General features: G+C 46.3%; 1 protein-coding gene across 2 annotated transcripts; it reads left to right on the forward strand.

Moving 5' to 3' along the window:
• The first annotated feature begins 1,076 nt into the window (after positions 1 to 1,076).
• Positions 1,077 to 21,635, forward strand: PTPN22 (protein tyrosine phosphatase non-receptor type 22). 2 transcript variants are annotated; one of them, XM_083812929.1, is made up of 21 exons: positions 1,077 to 2,308; positions 6,136 to 6,244; positions 7,057 to 7,133; positions 8,052 to 8,147; positions 8,560 to 8,598; positions 9,075 to 9,146; positions 9,236 to 9,295; positions 9,712 to 9,854; positions 10,334 to 10,400; positions 11,334 to 11,411; positions 12,000 to 12,092; positions 13,550 to 13,626; positions 14,488 to 15,212; positions 16,121 to 16,204; positions 16,354 to 16,484; positions 17,019 to 17,046; positions 17,453 to 17,533; positions 17,844 to 17,947; positions 18,569 to 18,599; positions 19,325 to 19,402; positions 20,235 to 21,635. In XM_083812929.1, the coding sequence occupies exons 1-21, from the start codon at positions 2,162 to 2,164 to the stop codon at positions 20,297 to 20,299; spliced, it is 2,385 nt and encodes a 794-aa protein (XP_083669055.1). In that variant the 5' UTR covers positions 1,077 to 2,161; the 3' UTR covers positions 20,300 to 21,635. The 2 variants fall into 2 exon arrangements, with proteins under 2 accessions (XP_083669055.1, XP_083669054.1); XM_083812928.1 differs by having other exon boundaries at positions 1,082 to 2,308; positions 16,094 to 16,204.
• Positions 21,636 to 21,846: the final 211 nt, after the last annotated feature.

The raw sequence follows: 21,846 nt of genomic DNA on the forward strand, positions 1-21,846 counted from the left end.
AAAGGTTAAAGGCTTATGCTGCAGTACTAATTTCAGACTCATCAGGTAATATTTGCTTTAAAACGTTTCCATTAGTTATCCTAAACAGATCTGTGTTTTTTGGATCACCTGTCTCAGGTGATTCCAAGGTTTCTTTTGCAAAATTAATATTTCACGTTATTTTAACGGTGAGGGTTCTTTCAGGGTCCTTTGCCTTTTGACAGTTGGACACAGAAATCTTGTAGCTATTTACTGATTATAACTAAACTTGGTACAGATAGTCTGAAGTCTTTCTACAAAATGTGAGATATTGAAAAGATCAAGGTTGTGATACCCATATTTTTTTGAGGTGGTTGTTTTCAATTTATTTTTATTTCATTTAGTTTTCTCCACCTATGCAAGTAGAGAAAATGGATGGCCTCAGAGAAGTTTGTATCTACTTCCCACTTCAAAATCATTTCCAATTTGCCCTGTAGGGTTTTTTTTTAGAGTACCTGTAAGTATTGCTGACAACAAGTGAGGCGAATTAGGATGGCATAGTTAACTGGATTTTTATAGTCTTCTGGTACCAGAGGTGGGGAACTCTGGCTGGGAAAGCAGACCTGAGGCATGTTGATAGGTTTTCTTTGTTCAGGAACTGTTGTGCAAGTTCAGAAGAATAAAACGTGCAAGCCAGATTCACGTGCTCAGCATCTGTCTAAAGTATTCCTTCAGAATATTTTGCAGTTAATGTGGAAAGCAGAATAAGTTATAAACATGAAGGGGAACTGTGGATTTTGCACGTCGTTCCAGGGGCTCTTCTAGTTACACCTGTCCTGAGCTTGAAACCTTCCCCCTGGCTACTTGTCAGAGCCCCATGTGCTCGAGCACTCTGCTGACAGCTGCTCCTGATGTCCTCCTCTGCACAGGCAGCACCGTCTTGCTGGAAATCATGCTTGAAAGCTGGGAACGCTTTCTTTTTTTGGGGGGCACAATCCTAAAAGAATGTTGCACGTTGTAATTTAGCAGTTTCCCAGGTACCATTTTGCATCTTGTGCTGTGAAGCACCATTGCATTTCTGAACACGTCGGGGCTCTTTGCGTTGGAGTTGCTGTCGGTGCTGGAGCTGGGCTGCCGCTACGCACTGTGCAGAGGCAGGAGCAGCGCCTCCACCTCTCCAGGCTGGAGCCAGCTGCTGTTTTTAAGTAACTTTCCTCTTACTTTGTTGCCTGTTTCTGTATCTATTTTTCCTCAATAGGGAGAGAAATACTCAATCTAATTAGTCGGTATCCAACGCTTGTTCTTCCTGTGAAAGGGGCACAAACCTCAGCACTGGACTCTGAACCATCATAAGGAATGCTTTTCATCAAGTGTGCCAAAGTTAAGTGATGCGGGCACCTGAAGCAGGTTTTCCATCTGAATCTGTCCATTTTGCTTCCTGGTTCCTGATCTCTTTGCTCTGCGTACCTGACAGTTATTGTCTGAATCCAGGTGACAAGAGGGAATGGTGTAAGCATGTTCCAGCGCCATTGGGCTTCATGGAGCAAGCAAGCAGTGGTTCACTTCTGGCTGCTAATGCAAAAGGACCAGAAAGAATGAATTTGATGCTATTTTTCTTATGCCAAATTTAGGCAGCTCTACAAAGTCTGATGTTTTGCTCACACAGCTGTAAAGCAGCTTTATTTAAAGCTCTTGTAAAAATGAATAGATGATCCTGGATTGATATTCTGCAGCTGAGCCGATCCCAGGAAAGCAGGCTACAGCGTGGGCATGAGGAAAACTGTCCATTTGTGCCAACGCAGGATGAGGAAGACTTGTGACCTGCAGCATGCTATGCCTTGGACAAGTATCTTGGCAAAGATGATCTCATCCTGTTGGCTGCTTGTGAGACTCCGGGGGATTCTCATCAGCCTGAGGAGTCGGGCGTCAGGGTACCCAGCTCTGGTCTCCAACTTCCGACCCTCTCTGTCACGCGGGGCGCACAGGCTCTGACTCCAGGGCGGTGCTGCTCACCCTCTCCGTGGGGGCACACGTGGAGTGCGTGTGGTTTTAAAAGGAGGCGCTACGGCCCAGGGCTGTGTGTTTTGTTTTGTTATTTGGCCACGATATCTGTTACGTACTAATTTCCTTTAAGACTTGTGATGAAGTCAGTAAACCACAGCCTGCAGCGAGTGCTCTCCGGGCTGGTGCTTTCCGCTATGACATGCACTTGACATGTCCGTTCCTGGGTTCGGCAGGCCAGTCTCGCTCTGTCTCTTGCAACATGGACCAAAGGGAAATTCTGCTGCAGAATCTGGAAAGGACCCAAAGCAAGAAGCTCAACCAAGAAGCATTTGTAGAGGAGTTTTTGGTAAGTTTGCTTAAGGCACGGTTCTGTGTTTCCATTGATTTAAAGGGAACTGCTCAGTTGCCTCTCCCCAAACAGGGACATAATTTGCATGTGTTGATTAGATTTTCTATACATTTTGCAGCAGAAAGAGATGCAGGAGTTAACTAGAGTGAAAATTAAAAAAGGCATAAAGATAGAAGAGTGATTTAATGGTTTGCATTCAAAGTAAAACTGTTTTGTTTTTTTTTTTTAAATAATTAACCAAGTGCTTCCTGTTTTCTCCTTAGCGAATACATTTGTTAAGATATGGTTTCACTTTGCCTTGGTACTACAACGGGGTTATAGTAAGGAATACAGAGACAGAGCTGCTTGCTGCCTCTTCTCCCATTGCCACAGGTTACATCTGTGATGTGTTTGTTCCTGTTGGGAATCTCGAGATCCTGCCTGAGATATTTTGTTTCTCTTCTTATTTCACTAGAAATCACCCATCCTACCCCCTATACCACCCTGCAGAGTAAGCAACAGGTGTTCAGATAAATGACGTGTGGGCCTGAGGTTGTCCCGTGTCCCGTGGACATCTGGCACCTTGGCCAAGGCATGAGGGAGGCAGTGACCTGAGCAGCTGCGTCGGCTGCTTCTGCAGCCTCCAGCACTGTGCTAGGTTACGTGGAAGGGCTCCAGCACCCATTTGGAATGAGTGCACATGCTCTAATGTCTGTTAGTGCTCCTGGCTCTTCCAGGAAATAAATTTCTTCTTCCATAAAAGCAAAACTAGCAAAAATTGCTGATGGCTCCCACCTTCCCCAGTGTTCTGCAGTGTCTGTCTGGTGGAGATCTGTGCAGTGCCCCAATCTGTTAGGCCTCTGCCAACTTTTGATTTGTTTGGGTGGCAGAGGCTTAGATGGCAATCCACAGTCTCCCAGATAGACCTGATAGCTGGTGACAGCTACTGATGTGTCAGCTGGAGGAAGGCTGTTCTAGCAGCCTCTCTGGGCTGCTCTCAGAAGCAAAGGCGTTGATCAGCTTCAGAAGACACAGAGAAAGGCAAAACTGGTGCAGCTGTAATATCTGAGATGTCTCAAACACCAGAATAAGCACTGCCAGCCAGCCACCCCACCAGATAGGGGCTGCATCAGGCAGCGAGCCCTGGGGAAGTGCGGGGGTTACTTGGCAGTCCCCATGAGATCCAGCCCTGCTTTGCCATACCAGTGAAGACTTGCACTTCAAACGCTTGGGAAAAGCTTAGTACTTGACTTCCAGGTGTCTGGGTCAGAGGGAAGTGATTAATCTGAGCCTGCAGTAACAGTCTGTTGTTCCATGGAACAAAGCACTGTCACAAGCTGCTGAATTTCCCCCTTACTGCTGGGCTGGGGTTGTACAGTGCCATGTGAGGCAGCAGGGGCGGCGAGCCTGGGTCCACGTGCTAGTTCTAGCAGCCAAGTGTACAGCTAATTTTCTGACAAAAACAGCTTGTAGAAGTGGTCAGGGCAACGTTTCCTCTAGGCCTGGGAAGAAATCTTCCCCAAACGGCCCATGCTACAGGCCACTTTTGGAAGTGCAAATGCCTCAACAGGCAACTGAGACGGCTCGTGTTTCCAAGCTTGGTCGAAATGTTCAATGTTATTTCTCCATCCTACTGTTTCCTCTCTCTTTGTGTGAACAAGAACATGCACATACAAATTGTGGTGGTGTTACTGTAAATGACAGAGGTTTTTTTTGTTTGAGTGTCCTTTTTCTGTTCATGCGGTCTCACAGCCAGAGTTTGATCCCTGCTGCTCTCACTTGCTTTGTCATATATAGTCATTTCCCAATCATTTTTGTATCAGTTTATACAGGGGCGGGAGTAAGGAGATTCAGAGCTGTAGCTATGAGAGGACTGGCCCCTGTGCTGAGTGATTCCAGCTCCTTCCATGAAAGCCTACCCCTGAAGGTGGGGTGGCACTTGAACAAGACAGAGGGAGGATGCAAATAAACACCCGAGGAACTAGCAGGGTATAGGGATGTGCACTCTGCAAAAAACATCCTGCTGCTTGCCAGCTCCCACACCTTCTGTCACACAGTACATGCCCCTTGTTCTTGATTAATAAAGACTGGACACATGGACTGTCCAAGGCCTCCTGTGCCTTCTTCCTCACTCATTCTGACCCTTTAAAAACTCAAGTTTAATACTAAAAAACAGTGACTGACTTAGAACTGAACCTGTATTTCTGTGCACAGAAATACCGTGGAAATGAGATGTACGTTGCTGTTTATACCTCTCATCTGCAGTATTGCGCAGGGGCAGCATGGCTTGGTCAAATAAGCAGAGCTACAAAGCCCTTCATCGCCTGACGCGGCCTTATGGCAAATATCATTGTTCTGCAGCTTCACACACGCAGGCCCTGCAGGGTGTCGCGTCCTGGCGTTTGCTCGTCCAGAGCAGGCAAGGGAGCTTGTGGAAGAACTGGAATACAAGCGTGTGTGAGCCCCAGTGCAAAGGTCGCTGGTGGGCTGACCCCTGAGGCGGTGTATGTTGAGCACCCAAAAATCAGTGCCCTGAACTCCCACTGTTCCCCCTGTGCTGCCGTGTTAGAGCTCACTGCCTCCAACGCACTGAGACGGTGTTGCCTGCACCATCAGCAGGGCACGGCCATCTCCACAGCACCAACCCATTTGACCACTGAGCTATTTTGGCTCAGCAACCCTGAGACCAGCCTGTTTTTCCTCTGCTATATGGGCAGAGCTGCTGAACCACTGTTTCCACTTCCTGTTAAAATTCACGTGGGTGACCACGAAATACGTGCAAGGCACAAGACGTTCCATCACCTTGCAGCTCAGGTGTGCCAATGGTCCCTTCCCTCTGCTTCTCACCCCTGTAGAACTTTCGTTTGTTAAGGCACCGGGTGCTGAGGGTTTTCCTTCGTTAGCCTAGTTCTCTGGGCTGCAACAACAATGTCCGAGAGGAGGTCTGTAATGGCATGGCTCCAGGGTGGTGGAAAGTGAGAGACTTGCCCTCTGGAGTGTCAAACCATAGAGATACTAATTAGAGAAATGACCTTTTGTTTTAAATCAAAACCATCCCTTGTTGGTAAGAAAAGTGGCCAGGTAGACAATAAATTATGAAAGAAAGAATACAGCAAGAATGGTGCTTTCAAAGTCAATGGTCATTAACAGTGCTTGTTACTTAGGGGCTGATGTCAATGAATAAAATTCTACACTTTACAAGGAGAAATATGCTTGAACACTCCAGAAGTGCAGCAGCTTTACCCTAGAAATGAAAGAGACTAAAGATTCATATTTCTGTGGGCCTCTCCTAGGACGACTTCTCCTCCTTTCTTTGTCATCAGCACATATAACTACTTTGCTCTGATTTCTCGTGCCCCTTTTAATTGAGCATTGCTGTTTGCAGCCACAGATAGGAGCATCTCTAGTAAAGTGAGAAAAATCAATTAATTCATCTGTCCCTTCTGCTGTCGTTTATTAGAGGTAGTTTAATATTGTTAATCCTCTTATCTGGGTGCCATTTATACTGGGAAAGGTCCCCGTGTCTCACCTGCTCATGAGGGCGATGCTTTATGTGCTATATAAATGCAGCATCTCACTTCAGAAGCCTACATGCCTGAGCCTCTTGTGGGTACTGCCTCAGCACACACTTTCCATTCTTCAGAAGTTTGTGCTGAAGCTCTTAGGTGGCTTCTGTCTCTATTCTTGCTCTGAGTACCTTGAGAAAAGCCACTCAGGAAAGAATTAATGGTGCAGATCTTACTTTGTGGTGGTGAGCCTGACCCCTAGAGACCTTCACACATGCTCTCTAGTAGCGTGTTGTATGTAGCACATCTGCTGTAACTTGTTCCATTCTTCTATCACAGAAGCTGAAAAGGCAGTCAACAAAATACAGATCGGATAAAATCTACCCTACAGCAGCATCTGAGCACCCAGAGAACATCAAGAAGAACAGATACAAAGACATCTTACCCTGTAGGTTGGAAATGGCAAATGTTGTTATTCAGCCTTTCTTTTTTTTTCCTAGCTTGACTTTGCCCTCTTCCTCCAGTATCTGCCCGCATAATTGCTTGCATGTGAACATGTCACTGACTGTCTCCTGGCCTTGAATTCAGCTGCTCAGATATAAGGCTTTGTTTCTGACTGTTTCAAAGCATGCTCTGGAAGACTTTGGCATGTATTTCCCAGAGAATGAAGAATGTCAATTCAGTAGGAAACACATCCTCTGCTGATAATCCTTGCAAACTTTCTGGGTAGCATTGCAACCAAGACCTTGTAGAGGAATGGCTTTGGACAAGGACATCTCCATGGTGTACAAAGCAGGCCACAGGCAGGAACTGCTGTGGTTTGTCATTGCTTGGTGCTGGAATTGCCAAAGCAAATTCCGTCCTGGGGCCAGAGCAGACTGTCCCTTCCATCCATTCTAGCTTGAAAAGAAACCTAAATCCACAGATCTCACGCAGGGCAATTCTAGGTTTGGCTTGCTCCATGGTAAAGGAGGACAGTCTTGCCCCGTGGTAGTGGCAGCAGCTGCAGCTCTTGCCGGCTCTGAAGGAGAGCGTGCCGGTCTGCTGCACGCACACAGGCAGTGGCAGCTCTGCGCAGGGCTTTTTGTCAGTGCTGGAGGAGGCTCTGGCTGCTTGCACATCCACTTGTCGGCTCTGGAGAAGAGCTCTCTGATGCGTGTGCTCCTCCAAGGCACCTCATGCTGCAGCCCGAGGGGCCCAACTGCTAAGAGAGATGAACGCTAACTGTTGCTGCTGCTTCTCCTGCTTTTGTGCCTGCAGTTGACCACAGCAGAGTGGAGCTGTCCCTGATCACATCAGATGCAGATTCTCATTACATCAATGCCAACTTCATCAAGGTATTGCTTCTTTCATCATGTTTTGCAGTGCAGTGGTGTTTGCGGCAGCTGCTAGAGCTGCCTGGTTGACTTGTGCCGGGAGGAGCAGGCCCTGTGCCTGTGGCAGTTTCTGTGCTGTGCATGAGGATAGCTGACGTACAGAAGCCGCACGCCATCAGTGAGCCCTTTAGAACACCTCTTGTACAGAGGCACAAGACAGCAGGGCAGGGGTCACATGTGTGCCGGGACTGGGGGTGGAACACTTTGTGGCTTGCAGCCCCCGCTTCCTGCCTCTGCTGGGCGATGGTGCAAAATTGCCCGCGGCCAGAGTCGCCCAGCCTGAAACCAGCAGGCAGGCAGGAAGCCTTGCACTGCAGCACCGCCGAGACCCGCTGCAGCGGCGAGCAACGGGGCAGGTCACTGTGGGCTCAGCGACCCTTCAGGAGCTCCATGGAGCTGGGACTCACTGCGCCCAGAGCCCTTCTGTGATAGACGGAAGGTTTCCTTCGCTCTCCACCACTGTGAGTGAGGGCTCTGTGCAACGTGTCTGCAGACGGACAGACCTTCACAGGGGATCACAGTTCTCTCTTTGGCCAGCGGCCACAGGAGTGCCAGGTTGCACTCTGCAGAGCGGGGTCAGCCATGGGGCCGATACCTGTAGGCTCTCCCAAACGCACTGCAAGGCAGGGGGGCCCCTGGGAGCAGATCTCGCCTCAAGCCCAGCTCCCTGGCTTTGGCTTTGCCTTTGAGAAATTTTCACATCTTGGTTTCTGGTTACTTAATTTAATTCAGGTGCCTAAAATTGAACTAGATAAAAGCCCTCCTAAGTCCTTATTGGGCTCATTGGGTAGAAGTAGTATTCAGAAAGAGGAATGATTTTTATTTCCTTTAGGGAACAATGCAAGTGTGACTACATATCTGATTTGAATGCTGTTTTAGGGCGTCTATGGGCCAAGAGCATACATCGCAACCCAGGGTCCTCTCTCCACTACTGTCATTGACTTTTGGAGGATGATTTGGGAGTATGAAGTCCTGGTAAGGTGCAGATTTGTATGTCTTGTTGCTTGTTTTGTTTTAATAAATAAAAGTTGTCTGTAAAACCAGCTAGAACTCCGTTGTGGCTAAAGAGACAGCGGTAGTATCTGGGTGGTACTCAGATGTTCTGTGTGACCTGCATCCTTCCTGTGAGCCTTTCCCTCACATACGCTGAGACATGACCGCTGCTTGTGGCTGTCTGCTTTTGGGCTCCACGGGGGAAGGTCCTCGCACCTGGGCTGTGGATGATGTCCTCCTGGGTTTGATTTGCGTAATACTGTGGGACTCTGGGGAAGACAGTCCAAGTAGCTTCCTCATTGCTGATAAGTATCCCCAAACGATCAGTTTGATTTTTCTGCCTGGATAAGAAACTTGCCTCCAGGCTTTTCTAACAAACCTTGTTTTTTTGCAGATCGTGATCATGGCTTGTATGGAGTTTGAAATGGGAAAGGTGAGTAACAAATCAGAGATCGCCCTGCCATGACAGTGACAAGGCAGGGTGGAGAGATGCAGATTTTTATTAAATCTCATTAGGGACAGTGAGTTTCCATTTAATACAAACTGTTTCTTGAGTCTCCTGCAGCAAATTCTTCGGCCATTTCTGGTAGTGTAACTGGCCTCTTTGGCAGGGGAGAACAAGCCAGACCCAAACACCCCGGCACCCGTTGTCCCCTCCCTTGCCACAAAGCCCTGTGCGGAGCTGCACCCAGAGACATGGTGCTGGCAGCCAGGAATGAGCACAGGTCACCTGCGGGTGAGAGCGTCACCGGCACGAGTGTGGCCCCAAGGACTCGAGGGAAGGGAAGGGTAGAGACTGGTCAGCAGCAAGAGCTGGGCCTCCTGGCGTGAGATTTGCTGGGCAAAGACAGACAGGAGATGCTGCAGGCAGGCAGCAGGGAATAACCAGACATCTGCTTCTTGCAACAGAAAAAATGTGAGCGGTACTGGGCAGACCTGGGTGACTCCTCCCTGCAGTGTGGGCCCTTCTCCATTGCCTGTGTGAGTATAGCTGCCACTAGCGCCACATCATGTGCATTGGAAACTATTGTCATCTGCAGAAAACGTGACCCTAATTTATTGTTCTGCAGGAAGCTGAAGAAAAGAAAAATGAATATGTGATCAGGACTTTAAAAGTGACCCTGAATGAAGTAAGTAGGAAAGGTAGAGGCAGGAAAAGAATCTTGGTTAGGTTTGTTATATCAATATTAAAATATGGTGCATTTTGGAGAAAATTTTACACTCCTCAGAATGCTATTTTGGATTCAGAAGTAGCTGAAGGAATTAAGAAAGTAAAAAAATAATTAACCCAAAGTTCAGTTTCTGAAGCTGTTTATTAGTTGTGGCAAATTAGATCCTGGGTAAGCGAGGTTAACTGGTAATATCAAGAACATCATAAAGTGGCAAGGTGTCCTTTGCAGCAAGAACAGCCACAAAGTGCACTGCTAACCTGCAGCCTTTGCCTACCAACACAGCAGGGAATTAGAGATGTCTGTAGCACATCAGCTTGCGCTTGCTGCGCTGACAGTTAATTCGGTCTCCTGTCAGCACTTTTCTCGTCTTGCAGGAAATCCGCACCATCCACCAATTCCACTATCAAAACTGGCCAGACCATGATGTTCCCTCTTCCATTGACCCCATTCTGGAGCTCATCTGTGAGGTTCGCTGCTACCAGCCAGACGACAGCATTCCCATCTGCATCCACTGCAGGTAGGTAAGCGCTCCCGGCTCCTCCCTGCCTTCCCCGCGCTTGCTGAGCGCCCATGGGGGTGGGTGGCACAACCCGCGCAGGACTGGAGTCTCCATCCTCTCCTAGGAAGTCCTAAGGACGAACGTGTCCTCTGAGCCACTGGTATGGCTGGAGAGCAGGAGAGGAGATAGGTGACAGCAGGCCAGTGATAGCAGCTACAGTTGAGACCAAGAACACTGTGCATTCCTGGTCACCACAGGAGGAGGATGTAGGAGGCCTAGGAGTTGTGCCTCCTAGCCTGCAGCAGAGCTGTGGTCAGGTGGAAGTTTATGTGCAGCCAGGTGGAGCTGCCACCAGGAGCGGGAGGGCCGTTGTGTGAGTCTGCACTGCCCAAGGTGTGGGATGCAAGGCTGTGGGTTTTTTGAAATATTCTTGTTGGAGAATACAGCGTGCCCACCGCTACCCTCTACTAGCAACCCTGCTGTGACTCTCATTGCAGTGCTGGCTGTGGGAGAACAGGAGTCATCTGTGCAATCGACTACACCCAGAAGCTGCTGAAGGACGGAGTAGGTGTCAGTCCCGCCATGCATGCTCAAATGGCACGTGTGTAGCACCATGCGATTCCCTGTCTCTCTCCCTCGCCTTCTTCCTCCCCTTAGTCCCAGCTCTACCTCTCTCTGACTGCACGCAGGTGTATTTCAGATAATAACTGTGAATGAAAAGTCCCTGTAGCCCAACTGGCCAAATCGCTGATACCTGACAGCCAGTTTGTGTTGCTTCTCTGTCTGGGCTCTGCACCACCCATGCACTGCCTGTTGTTGGTGCTGCACTCCCTCCCTCTGCATCCTGGTGCAAATAGCCCCGATGCAGCCTGTTGTTGGTGCTGCACTCCCTCCCTCTGCATCCTGGTGCAAATAGCCCCGATGCAGCCCGGGGTGTGCAGACAGGCTGGAGACCTTCCTGCTCTCTCTCCTCCCTGTCTTGGTCTTAAGATCACTGGGCTAACCTAGGTGCTGGCCTTCAGTCTTCAATACAAGTTTACTGCCTATATTTGTCTCTCCACACTTTAGTATCAGAAATCCAGTGTTTTCAAGTTAACACCTTGCTTTACTCTGACTCTTCATTAAAAATGTATGTTTGAATGTTTTAACAGTAAGTAATCCCTGGCCTTGTGCCAGATTGCTGAGATTCTGCAAAGTGGTTATTTCCTTTATCACAGTAATCCTGAATCCCCTGATCCATGAAATCAGTATCTTGTCCTTCATGATATTCCAAGCTGTTACCAATGTTATAAAAAAGGGTATTTTCTTGGAGTGCATTGCAGGAGGGAGGAGGCAAGACAGTTCATAAAGGTGGCTTGATAAGCAGGTCCTTTGTTAAAGACTCTTGCAGTAGCAGGTCTGAATCTGGGATACTGTTCTAAACATCTAAGCATCACAACGTGGAAGCTCCTTGGAATAACCTGCCTTTAATTTTTCATCTCTTCCCTTTCTTGCAAGATTGTTCCAGTGAACTTCAGTATTTTCAGTCTGATCCAGGAGATGCGCACACAAAGACCTTCAATAGTGCAGACCAAGGTACGCTCAGGAAATTTTAACAACTGGTACTGTTAATATTTCTGTTAATACTTATTGTTAATACTTCTTAATGTTCAGTACTGTTAACTCAGTACTGAAACCTCAATAGTTCCTCAGGAGGGCTTGCAGTAAGGAAGAACAAAATGGTTGCACTGCTGGGAACTAGGCGTGTAGATGTTCTGTAAGGTCCCTTTTCTGAGCAGAAGAATCATTTTGCAGAAATGGATTTCTGACTATTTCCTTGTAGACAGCTGGAATAGCTTAGTGCTTGCAAACTCACTTACTGAATGCTTATGCTGTGAAACAAGTGTCTATCCAGGAAATAAAGCGAGAACTCTTCTCGGCTGAGACAGAATGAAGAGGAAGCTTAGTGCAGAACGGTGTTGTTTGTGCAGCTGACAACAAAACAAATACTTCAGGCTCAACCCTTTGGAAATTGTAGCTTCTACTTCTGATAACTGGTCCTGCCAACAGACCGCAAAGTGTCAGCTTCTATAAGCGGCTGATGTTTGATTTGCGTAATACATGACCATTTACAAGCAATGTGAGTGCTGGCTCTCATGTCTGTTTTATTTGTCCGTGATGCAGGAGCAGTACAAGCTGGTTTATGATGCTGTTATTGAACTCTTCAAAAGGCAGATTAAAGCACTTGATGCCCAGGAAAATTCTGCTGCTTCACAGGTAAAGGTCACCAGGATAAACATACTGCCTTCTTGCAGGCTCAGGCACGCAAGCTCTAACCTAGATTCCTACTGCAGAGGTTTCCTCTGTAGACCTGAAATGAATCACCTTTTTGCCCTATTTATTCATAATTGCATTGTAACAGAAGCCTCCAATTTATGGAGGTGCTTGTGTGGCCCTAAGTATCTTACCTGCTATTTCATTTATACAACTACATTAATTCATTTCTATATACTCTGCAAGGAAGTGTATTAAAGTTACAGAGACAGGGCCCCAGCCCAAACTGAGACTCTCTTCAAGTTAACCATGAGAATCCAGCTGTTTCCTTGATCGCACAACACTTACCACAAGAGTTGGCCTCAAGCGAGAGCTAAACTTTCTTCTGTCTCAAAACCATTATATACTTTTATAATTGTTTAATGTAATGAGTGAATAGAATATTTTCAACCTTCTCCAGCAGTGGCTGATTTTCACGTGGATGTGCTCATGAAACTTGATTTCATGGAGTACTTGCAAGCAACAGAGTGAGATAATTAGCATCACAGACTGTCTGTGGGGGAGAGTGGGCTAAAACATCTTGAGAAAACCCATGTCAAAGTCTTTCAAATCTCAAACACCTTTGAGGAAGAACGACATATTCCTGGTATAAAGTTACATAAACAGGAACATCTGAAACATCCACAATTAATCGTTTCTTTGTTCTCCTTATTCTTCTCTGACTGCTGGCACGAACGCTGCCTTGTGCACTGCATGTGTAGCTGTTTGCAATCTTGCTGAAGTAAACAGATAGCCATTTTTAAGGCTTACAAGTTAGATAATTTTGTCAGAAGCTTTTGTGTAAAGAATTGGGAACAGGATCCTGCAATGGGACTCTGCTTCAGTTTTGCCATGGTATTTGCCAGAGATCAGTGAGAAAATAGCTGGAAAGTGCCTTTTGTATGTGTTGTGGATAGGCTGTAAGCAAAGGAGATGCAAGACTAGAATGACACAAAATGCACAAAACGGTTCAAATCCGGATGTGGTTTTGTAGCTCCTGGCCAAACCTCTTGCTAAACCTCACTGCCCTTTGAAAGCACCTCACAGAGCATGGGGGGTGGTTGTGCGCCAAAGTGTCACAAATGAAACCAGTGCCTGCACAGCCATGCTGAATGTCCGAGCGGGGTCCTAAAGTCAGAGCTCTCTGCTTAGGCTGTTTTGAAGATGTTTGGCCCAGCTGGACTCTCATTTGGCCCTTGGTAATCTGATTTCAGGAAGGTGTGAACAGAAAGAGCAGTTCAGGGGGATCTGTCCTCAGTTTTCAGCTCCAAACTGGTGTTTTCAAGTTGGTATTTGTCACTCCCAAACTCCAGTAATAATTAAAAGTAGTTGGCAGAAATTCCGTCTCCTGAAATAGCATGTTTGTGTTCTTTGCATTCTTCTTCCTTACTCTGTTGTTTACTGACCTTTTCTTTCACTAGATTCAAACCAGGCATCCTGTACCCAAGCCACTTCTGACTTCAGTGGAAGATATTTATTCTCTGAGTTTACTAACCTGGTAAGGTCACAGCACAAGTATCCCGTGGGCTAGTATTTTCAGTTACCCATGTTATTTCAGGAATACATGAAATGCATATTTTGTGACACAGTTCTGTTTAAATTTTGCATTTCAATTGTCAGCAATCTCTGCAGCCTCCCTTGAGTCCCACTTTTTCTCTCACATTTGTTCCTAGTGTAATTCCTGCTCTTCTTACAGATGTGTCTCTGAGACTGAGTCTTAGCCTCTTCCCTGCATGCCAATATCTGTCCCCCTCTTTTGCCCTTCCGTCTGTTTCAAGTTGTGCTTAGAGTGTTTCACATACAAACTTAAAACACATCCAGGGCAGCATAAAAAAAAAAGGCTAATGAACATGGAGATGAAAAACCCCCGTGCTGGTTCATCTCTGTGCTCTACCTGGAGCCACGCGCCCTGTGGGGTGTTCCTAGCTGGTGCCCATCCTTCCTCTGTGTTTGCCACACAAGTGCCTCCTGCCTAGGAATGGGGAGCCTGAGGAGCCCAGCTTCCAGACTACGGGTTCAGACTACCAGCTTCAAAGGGTGGTGAGATCCTTCCGTGGACATGTTTTGGTTTTCATGTGTGCACTTCCTGTAAATAATTTTATTTTTGAAGATAGTCTGCACTGAAGGAGCCGTTTAGCTGTGTAAAGCGGCTTCCTCTCTTCACCATTTAATGGTGTCCAAATAGGGCACCAGGGTGCATAGTCCTTTACCATGTTCATTGCTTGAGGCTAAACCAGGCTCTGCAATCTGGGGAATGTGCCTGCTCTTAGGGACAATATTGCGGGGCCTTGTTAACAGGCTAACAGAGATTTCTGAGTACTTGACATCTCTGACTTCATGCTGCTGTGCTTGATTGCAGCTCAGGGCAAGAGGACCAGAATGTGCATCAACATTTTTCTCCAGTGGTACGAAACGAAGCATCTTTGTCGTCTTTGTCTGCCAAGGGAGAGCACGGCAGCTCTGGGGGTAGAGTCCCTCCCATCAGACAGGCCGTCTCCTTTGGCACTCTGAACTTCAGCAACAGCAGGAACGCAGCTGCTGCCGAGATGTGGGGCACAAGGGAAGCTCTCCAAAAACACCACAGTTTGGAGTTCAGCAGCAGGTCCTCTGGGCAGCTGCTTGTGGACCTGGAGCCGCAGAGAGCAGGAGGGAAAGGGGCTCATGGCAAAGCACCTCTGACACGGACCACATCGACCCCCTTTGTGCTGGAGCAGCACGTAGAAACCTGGGCTTGTGATGGAGCGGATGCGAAGCCCATTGTCAGTTCTCAGTCACCAAATGCCTGTTACTCAAGCTTCCAGGAGAAGCAGCAAGATGGATTTTCCCCTGTTGAGCTGAACCACTCAAGCCGAGTAGCAGAAGCCTCCCCAGGCCACAGGAACTGTGGGCAATGTCCTTATCGTTACTTCTGTTCGGCGGAAGACCCCTACTTCTCTTCACTTTCACCAGATGACCCGCTATCCCCGGAGCTGGCAGCGGGGCAGGACACACAAGGCCCTCCTTGCATGGTGGCCAGCTCCCCACCACCCAGGCCTGCATCCCACCACGTTCACTACCCAAGTGCTGGGAGGACGTCCTCGCTGAGTGAGTGCTGCTGGAGCTGCTGGCTCCTGTGGGTATCGGGAGCTGGCAGGGGTGGCAAGCGCAGTCCTTCGGCATCCAGCGGGGCCCTTGAGCCGCCTGCCGGGGACCAGCTGGGGAGGGCCTTGCGCAGTTTCATCCAGCCTTACATATTTCCCATAAAAACAGACGATGCTTTTAGAACAGCATGATTCTGGGTTTCACATTATACTACTGTGTCACCTTGGTACAGCTCTCACAGGGAGGCAAGGACCGATGCTGACCAATTCTTAGAGCAGGGCAATCCGAGCAGAAAGCTCCCAAAAATGGTTTTCTTTGAGGAACCAAGGCCAAAAAACACTCCTTTCTGACAAGAGCCATGCAGGGGGATGCTGGCATCCCCTTGAGACTGAGAGAACCAGGACTTCAGTGTTAGTGTGTGCCTAGATCTCTCACCTTAAAGTCACCTTCCCAGTCTGGGTCTGGTTTGGGCAGACATTTCTCTGTCCGCACTTTCGGCACTGCTCAGCTCTGTCCTGCTCGGGCCCGTCAGGATGCGGTGTCATGAATGTTCTCGTTATCTAGATGCTAGAGACCTTGGGAACATCACAGGAGATGCAGTACAAGCCAAGCAGCAGTGGTACTACCAGCTGAGGGATTGTCTGTGTGCTGGGGTACATGGATAATCTTCCCCTGTGCAATAGGGAGTTCTTGTTAATGCTGCTGGGAGTGTGTGCCTGGGGCATGTATCCAGCAGCAGACGAGTTGGTGCTGAGGACTGGCTGGATTTTAGGTACAGTTTACATATGTTTAGCATAATCTCTGGTGTGCAGCTGGGTTGGAGCAGTTGGTTCTCAGTGTCTTTGCAGAGGTCTGTAGTTCTCCTGTTGTGTTGTGCCATGCAGGTAATCTGACCACATCTCCTCAATTAGACATCCTGCCCCAGCCAGATGATGATGATCCTCCGCCCCTGCCTGAGCGAACCCCTGAGTCCTTCATTGTGGCTAGTGAATCGGGTAAGCGCATTTAACAGAGCAGTGACTGACACCTGCTATGAGGACCCCCGCCCTTCTCACCTTTGTGTGGGATCACAGCATATGGCAGTTGCCTTTGCTCTGGCTGCTTGGGATGAGAAATGACCTCTCTTGTGCTTAATTGTTTCTAGGAGAATTTCCTCTAGCCACTTCTGATTTTCAGCTTCCATCCAGAAATAAAAATATTGGAACCTCTTTGGAGTGGAGTGGTGAGTCTCACTCAGATGTGTTTAATGACGCAGTGAGACTGAGACCATGTAAGGTAAATAAGGGACTTTTTATCTCTTCTCATTGTACTAATTTCCTTATCATGTTTCCTTCTGTGAGAAAGACCCTAGTTTTTGCAGTCTATACTTTCCATAAATTATTTCAGGGTTCAGGACTGGAAGGAAGATATGGTCTCAGTAAGGCTCCTCCTTATAAAGATTAGTTTGCTCCAAACTTTATTTCTTTTGTCCTAACTCCCATACAAGGTAGTAAAAATATCATCCCTATTTTAGAGAAAGATAACAAAGACGGGAAGTTAGTGGTCCACTGAGGTTCACAACACCCTGTGGGACAGACAGGAACAGAACAAAATTTAGGCATCTTTTGATCATCCCATGGGTGACTTATGGCTTTGTAAAGTGAAACAATAAGGTATAAGTCTGTTTTCCATTACATGAGCATGGAGGTGTGTGGGGGAGGGTGTTTGCATGTAACATCATTTCCTCATCCTCTAAGGCTTTCTTGAGTACAAGAGAACCACATTTAGTTATGTGGAATTTCAAATACTTTCCTTGTTTTTTGTTTCCAGAGTATGAAGCTTCGCAGCTCACGATCAGGTAAAGGCTTGATGTTGAGATAAACTTTCTTTCAACGTAAGGTCTACTTTTAACCTAACTTGCTTTAATTTTTCCAGATTTAATGAATGTCTCTGGGATCTTTGCTCAGTCCAACAGAAATCTTGTGTTGCTAAATACTTCTGCAACTAAATAGATATAAACAGTTCTGCAACCAAATGAAGTGGTAGTTTTATGTTTCCTAACCACCCACTGCACCACTCTCTATATCTTTATGATGATTTTCCCTGCACTCTCCTCAGGCTAAGGTTTGTCACGTCCTTTTACTGTGTGTTGTTTCCTTTGAGACAATGGAGATGTGCAGGTTAGAGTGCTGCGGCCCTCTTGGTGAACAGATATATATGTTTTTAAAGGCAGTTATCCAAACCTTCTGTCTTTTCTTTCTCAGAGACAAACCGGGATCGCTCTAACTCTCCTCCCCCGCTTCCTGAAAGAACCCCAGAGTCGTTTGTTCTTGCTGATACAGCAAGTAAGTGACAAGTTATTTTCTCGACATGTAACTGAGATTTTATACTTACACCTAATCCTGTAGATACCTGAGGTGATAGTGGCCCACTTATTCAAAATATTACCAATGTACTTAAATGTAGGAGAGTTCAGCAGGCAGGTAAGTAAGTTAGGTTCTTTTTTACTAAAAGAAGTAAATGTAACCAGGGAACACGCTGGAAATTTCTGCAGTTGCTGCATTAGAGGAAACAATAAGCAGCAACAAAGCACTTAGAAAAAAAGCAAGAGGATTCATTAATCACCACTGGAAATGTTCTGGTATATGTTCCCAGGTATGCAGCCTGCTCCAAGAAATTCTACTAGTTCTCTGGGTTTGAGCAACAATGCTTCTGAAGCATCATCAAAAGAGCCCGTGAAATGCTTTAGGAGAAGCAAGGTAAAATAAATAAATAAATAAATAAAAAATCACATAACAGTTATAGAAAAAGGAGAGGGTGAGAAGAGATCATTCTGGCTATAGCTATTGTTACTTTCTTACTGCTAACCTTGAGAAAATAACATGCTTTGAGACCATTCTCTTCTATTTTGTGCACAGAAACAAGGCTAGTAAAAATATTCTGTTGTAGAACTGTAGACAGAACTGGCATGCAGGAGGAACACAGTCATGTCTGTGTGAATGTTTATGCCTCAGCACTCTGTTCACCCGAAGTGCTAATTCCTCTTGGAAAAATTTGCTTGAGTGGAGTCTGAATTCCCATGTAGGACAGACTCTGTTCATCACCGTGGCTCTAGTTAATTATGCTCTTAAGCAATTGTACTTTGAGATGTTATGGTTGAACAGAAAAGCATTTGAGGAAAACGGCAAGAATAAAAACTGGAGGCTTTACTGTTAGTTAGAAAAAAGCGAGAGACAAAGTGAAAGGCAGGAATCTGAAGTCTCAGATGCTAGACAAGATGCTTTTTATGAGATGTGTTATATATACATTTATCATAATAGCTGCTACAATTGCTTGCTACATTTTTTTCACAGTAGCTGCTACCTTTTTTTTTTTTTCAGAGTTTGAAAATACTGAAAAACGTGAGAAAAAGTAAGTCTTTCAGACTAATGTGCATCTTCCTGATGGCTTTAAGCAAATATATAAAGATATATCTGGAATTTTTCAAGCACGGGCACTTGTCAAATGTGAAACTCCCTGCATATCTGCTTACTTGGGCATAGAACATTTATGACTGCACTTGCTAGTTGAGTGCCATTTCATCTGGACAGTAATAGTGTTTGTAGGAGTAGCATAATGATGCTGCAGTGCCCTTTGGTTACCTGAGGGGCAGTTCCAGTGTATACAAATTACAAATTCTTCAGGTCATTCAAACCAGTGGGACAAATACTTTCAAAATGCGGGAAAGAGGTGTTGATGGGAATATGATCAACTTGAGTCCCATCCTGGATTCTGCCCTATTTGGAGCAAAAAGAATGAGTTTCTCATTAAGTTCCCTTTGATCTAAAATTAAATGCTTATCTTGAAAATAGGACTGCGAAAAACTGTTTAAAGCACTTCTGAGCCAACGTTTTCCCAGTGGATTTTATTGCAGTAGTACATTCACTCCCTGCTATGAGCAAATAATGTCGTTAAAACTGTGTGGCTTTCAAGCTCTGGCAGTGTGGAAAGTACTTATCTTCATCTTATGCTGAAATAACATCTGTGCCAAGTGTGGTTGTACATGTGGAAGTATGTGTTTCCCCATGGATGTGTAGAAACCTAGTTTTTCAGGGAATTACGATGGTCACTGTGTCAGTATAATTTTGTATTTCTAGGCATCTGTAGTCCATCTTCACTGACAAAACCATCAGAATCTGCCCCGTCAAACCATCTGAGCTCTTTCCTTAATTTTGGTATGTTTTTCTCTTTGCATTTTGGAATAGGAGGTACCCGTTTTTTGAAAGTCTAAGTGCAGGTACCAGGCTGAATGTTAACTCTCAAATGAAGCGATACCCCAAAATAGCATGAAACTGTTTCATGCCTACATAATTTAATGTACCTGTATCCTGTCTGTACTTTTAAAAACATTTCATCTGTTATTGCAGCAATTATCTAACATTCTATCTGTAGAACATGCACAAGAAATACATCTTTGGATTTGTGCAAAACTGTGCTGCCATCTTATTGCAAAATTACAAATAATGCTTATTTTTTAAACATTTACGGCTTTATTCACAATCTGTTTAAGGAACAGGTAGGGTGGAAAACACAGACCCTGAAACCTGCCCTGAAAAATATTTCTCAATGTGTGAGATGCCTTAGCCTTTATGTAGCAGCAGAGACAGCAGAAGACATATACAAAGCTGTACCATTTCCATTAGGCTGCTGTCTAATGTTGTATAATATGGTGGAGGAGAAACACAGTTTTCCATTTTAAATTCTTCTACTTTAGAGAAGCCTTCTGTCAGACTAGGCATAAGATCTAGTTACATTCTTGATATTCATATTGTAATGGGAGTATGTGTGGATATATACAACGATAGACTGTATTCGCATAGTTTTTGCACCAGTTGACTTACAACTACAGGCTGTTGCTTCAAGTCGACTGTATCTTAAATTTTGGGAAAGCTGAAATTACAAGTATTTTCAAATACCGTATTATTTTAGGGAATTATATGATCAACATCAATAACATACTGAATTTGCACTAAAAATATAAAAAAAAAAAACACAATTTCTTTGCAGGCTTTGCAAGTCGATTTTCAAAACCAAAAGGACCAAGAAATCCACCACCGGCATGGAATATTTAGATTTGGTGTTACAGATTTGTGAATACCTTCTGATATGCCTTGAGTGCTCATCCCAGTAAGGTTTCCATCAAAATAAATACATCAAAAGGTGTTGCATGATATATTGCAGATGAAGCACTACTTGCACATTCTTCATGAACTAAAGTTTTAATGTAAAGAAGAACAGGTAAACACGAGCAGCTAGGCACTTTCAGTTAATTTATAACAGGATGGAAATTAAAACCGGGAATAGATATTTTATAATAAATAGTGACATTTTTATTGTGTTTTGGAACCTATTCACTTCAAAATGATGTATTTAAGCTTTCTGAAACAAAACACTGTACATTGGGAATAGATTCCAGGGAGGACTGTTGACTGAAGGGACATCCAATTTGGTCCAAGTACAGACCGGACCAAATCAAAACAAGAAGCTGGAGATCCTGCCAACATAGCATCTGTGTTACTGCAATCACGTGCAGTTTTATTGTAATCAAACACCTGCATTTCCTTATACGTTTACATAAGTTGAATGAACAGAGAATTAGCATCTCAAATTTTAGAAAGAAATTATCTTTCAGTTAATTGAATGTTTTGTTTTTCCATCTGAGTGAATCCAGGTATTTTTTTCTAGATTTTTGGTTAACAAGTCTCAGATGCTGATGGGTCATACAGCAACTGAGCTCGTGTAGCAAGCTGCACAATTAGCTGACCCGACCGTCCTCACTGTATGAAACAAACCAAAAAAACGCAGCAAGGGAAATGTTGATGCCTCCGAGGCGATGCTGTGTGTAAGGACGTGTGACCTTTTAGCACAGACAAACGGTGTGTAAGGACGTGTGACCCTCCAGCACATACACAGTGTGTAAGGACGTGTGACCCTCCAGCAGACACACGGTGTGTAAGGACGTGTGACCCTCCAGCAGACACACGGTGTGTAAGGACGTGTGACCCTCCAGCAGACACACGGTGTGTAAGGACGTGTGACCCTCCAGCACATACACAGTGTGTAAGGACGTGTGACCCTCCAGCAGACACGCGGTGTGTAAGGACGTGTGACCCTCCAGCAGACACACGGTGTGTAAGGACGTGTGACTTTTTAGCACAGACACACGGTGTGTAAGGACGTGTGACCCTCCAGCAGACACGCGGTGTGTAAGGACGAGTGACCCTCCAGCAGACACACGGTGTGTAAGGACGTGTGACCCTCCAGCAGACACGCGGTCCGTGTGACGCGGCGGGCGCCGTTTCTGGACCGATCCGTGCGGTTCCCTCGCGCAGTCCCTGCGGCCCCCCGAGGCGGCCGCGGAGCCCTTTGACGCGTTGGGCAACGCAGGAACTCGGCCAGCCGCATCCATGTCGGGGACCGCGCAACCCGCGGAGCGCCCCGTGACGCGCTGCACAAGCAAACGAAGTGCGTTGATGCGGCGCCTGACGCGACCTGCGCGAGCCGAGTTTATTCCCGACCCTGACGGGCCCCGCCGCGCGCCGCCACCCTCGATGCGCGGCCCCGCCCCCTCCCGCCGCCCGTTGCGGCCGTTGGCTCGGCGGCGGGCACGTGACCGGCC

Source organism: Anser anser (genome assembly GCF_964211835.1).
Source record: "Anser anser genome assembly, chromosome: 27".
In the NCBI taxonomy this organism is placed as follows: domain Eukaryota; kingdom Metazoa; phylum Chordata; class Aves; order Anseriformes; family Anatidae; genus Anser; species Anser anser.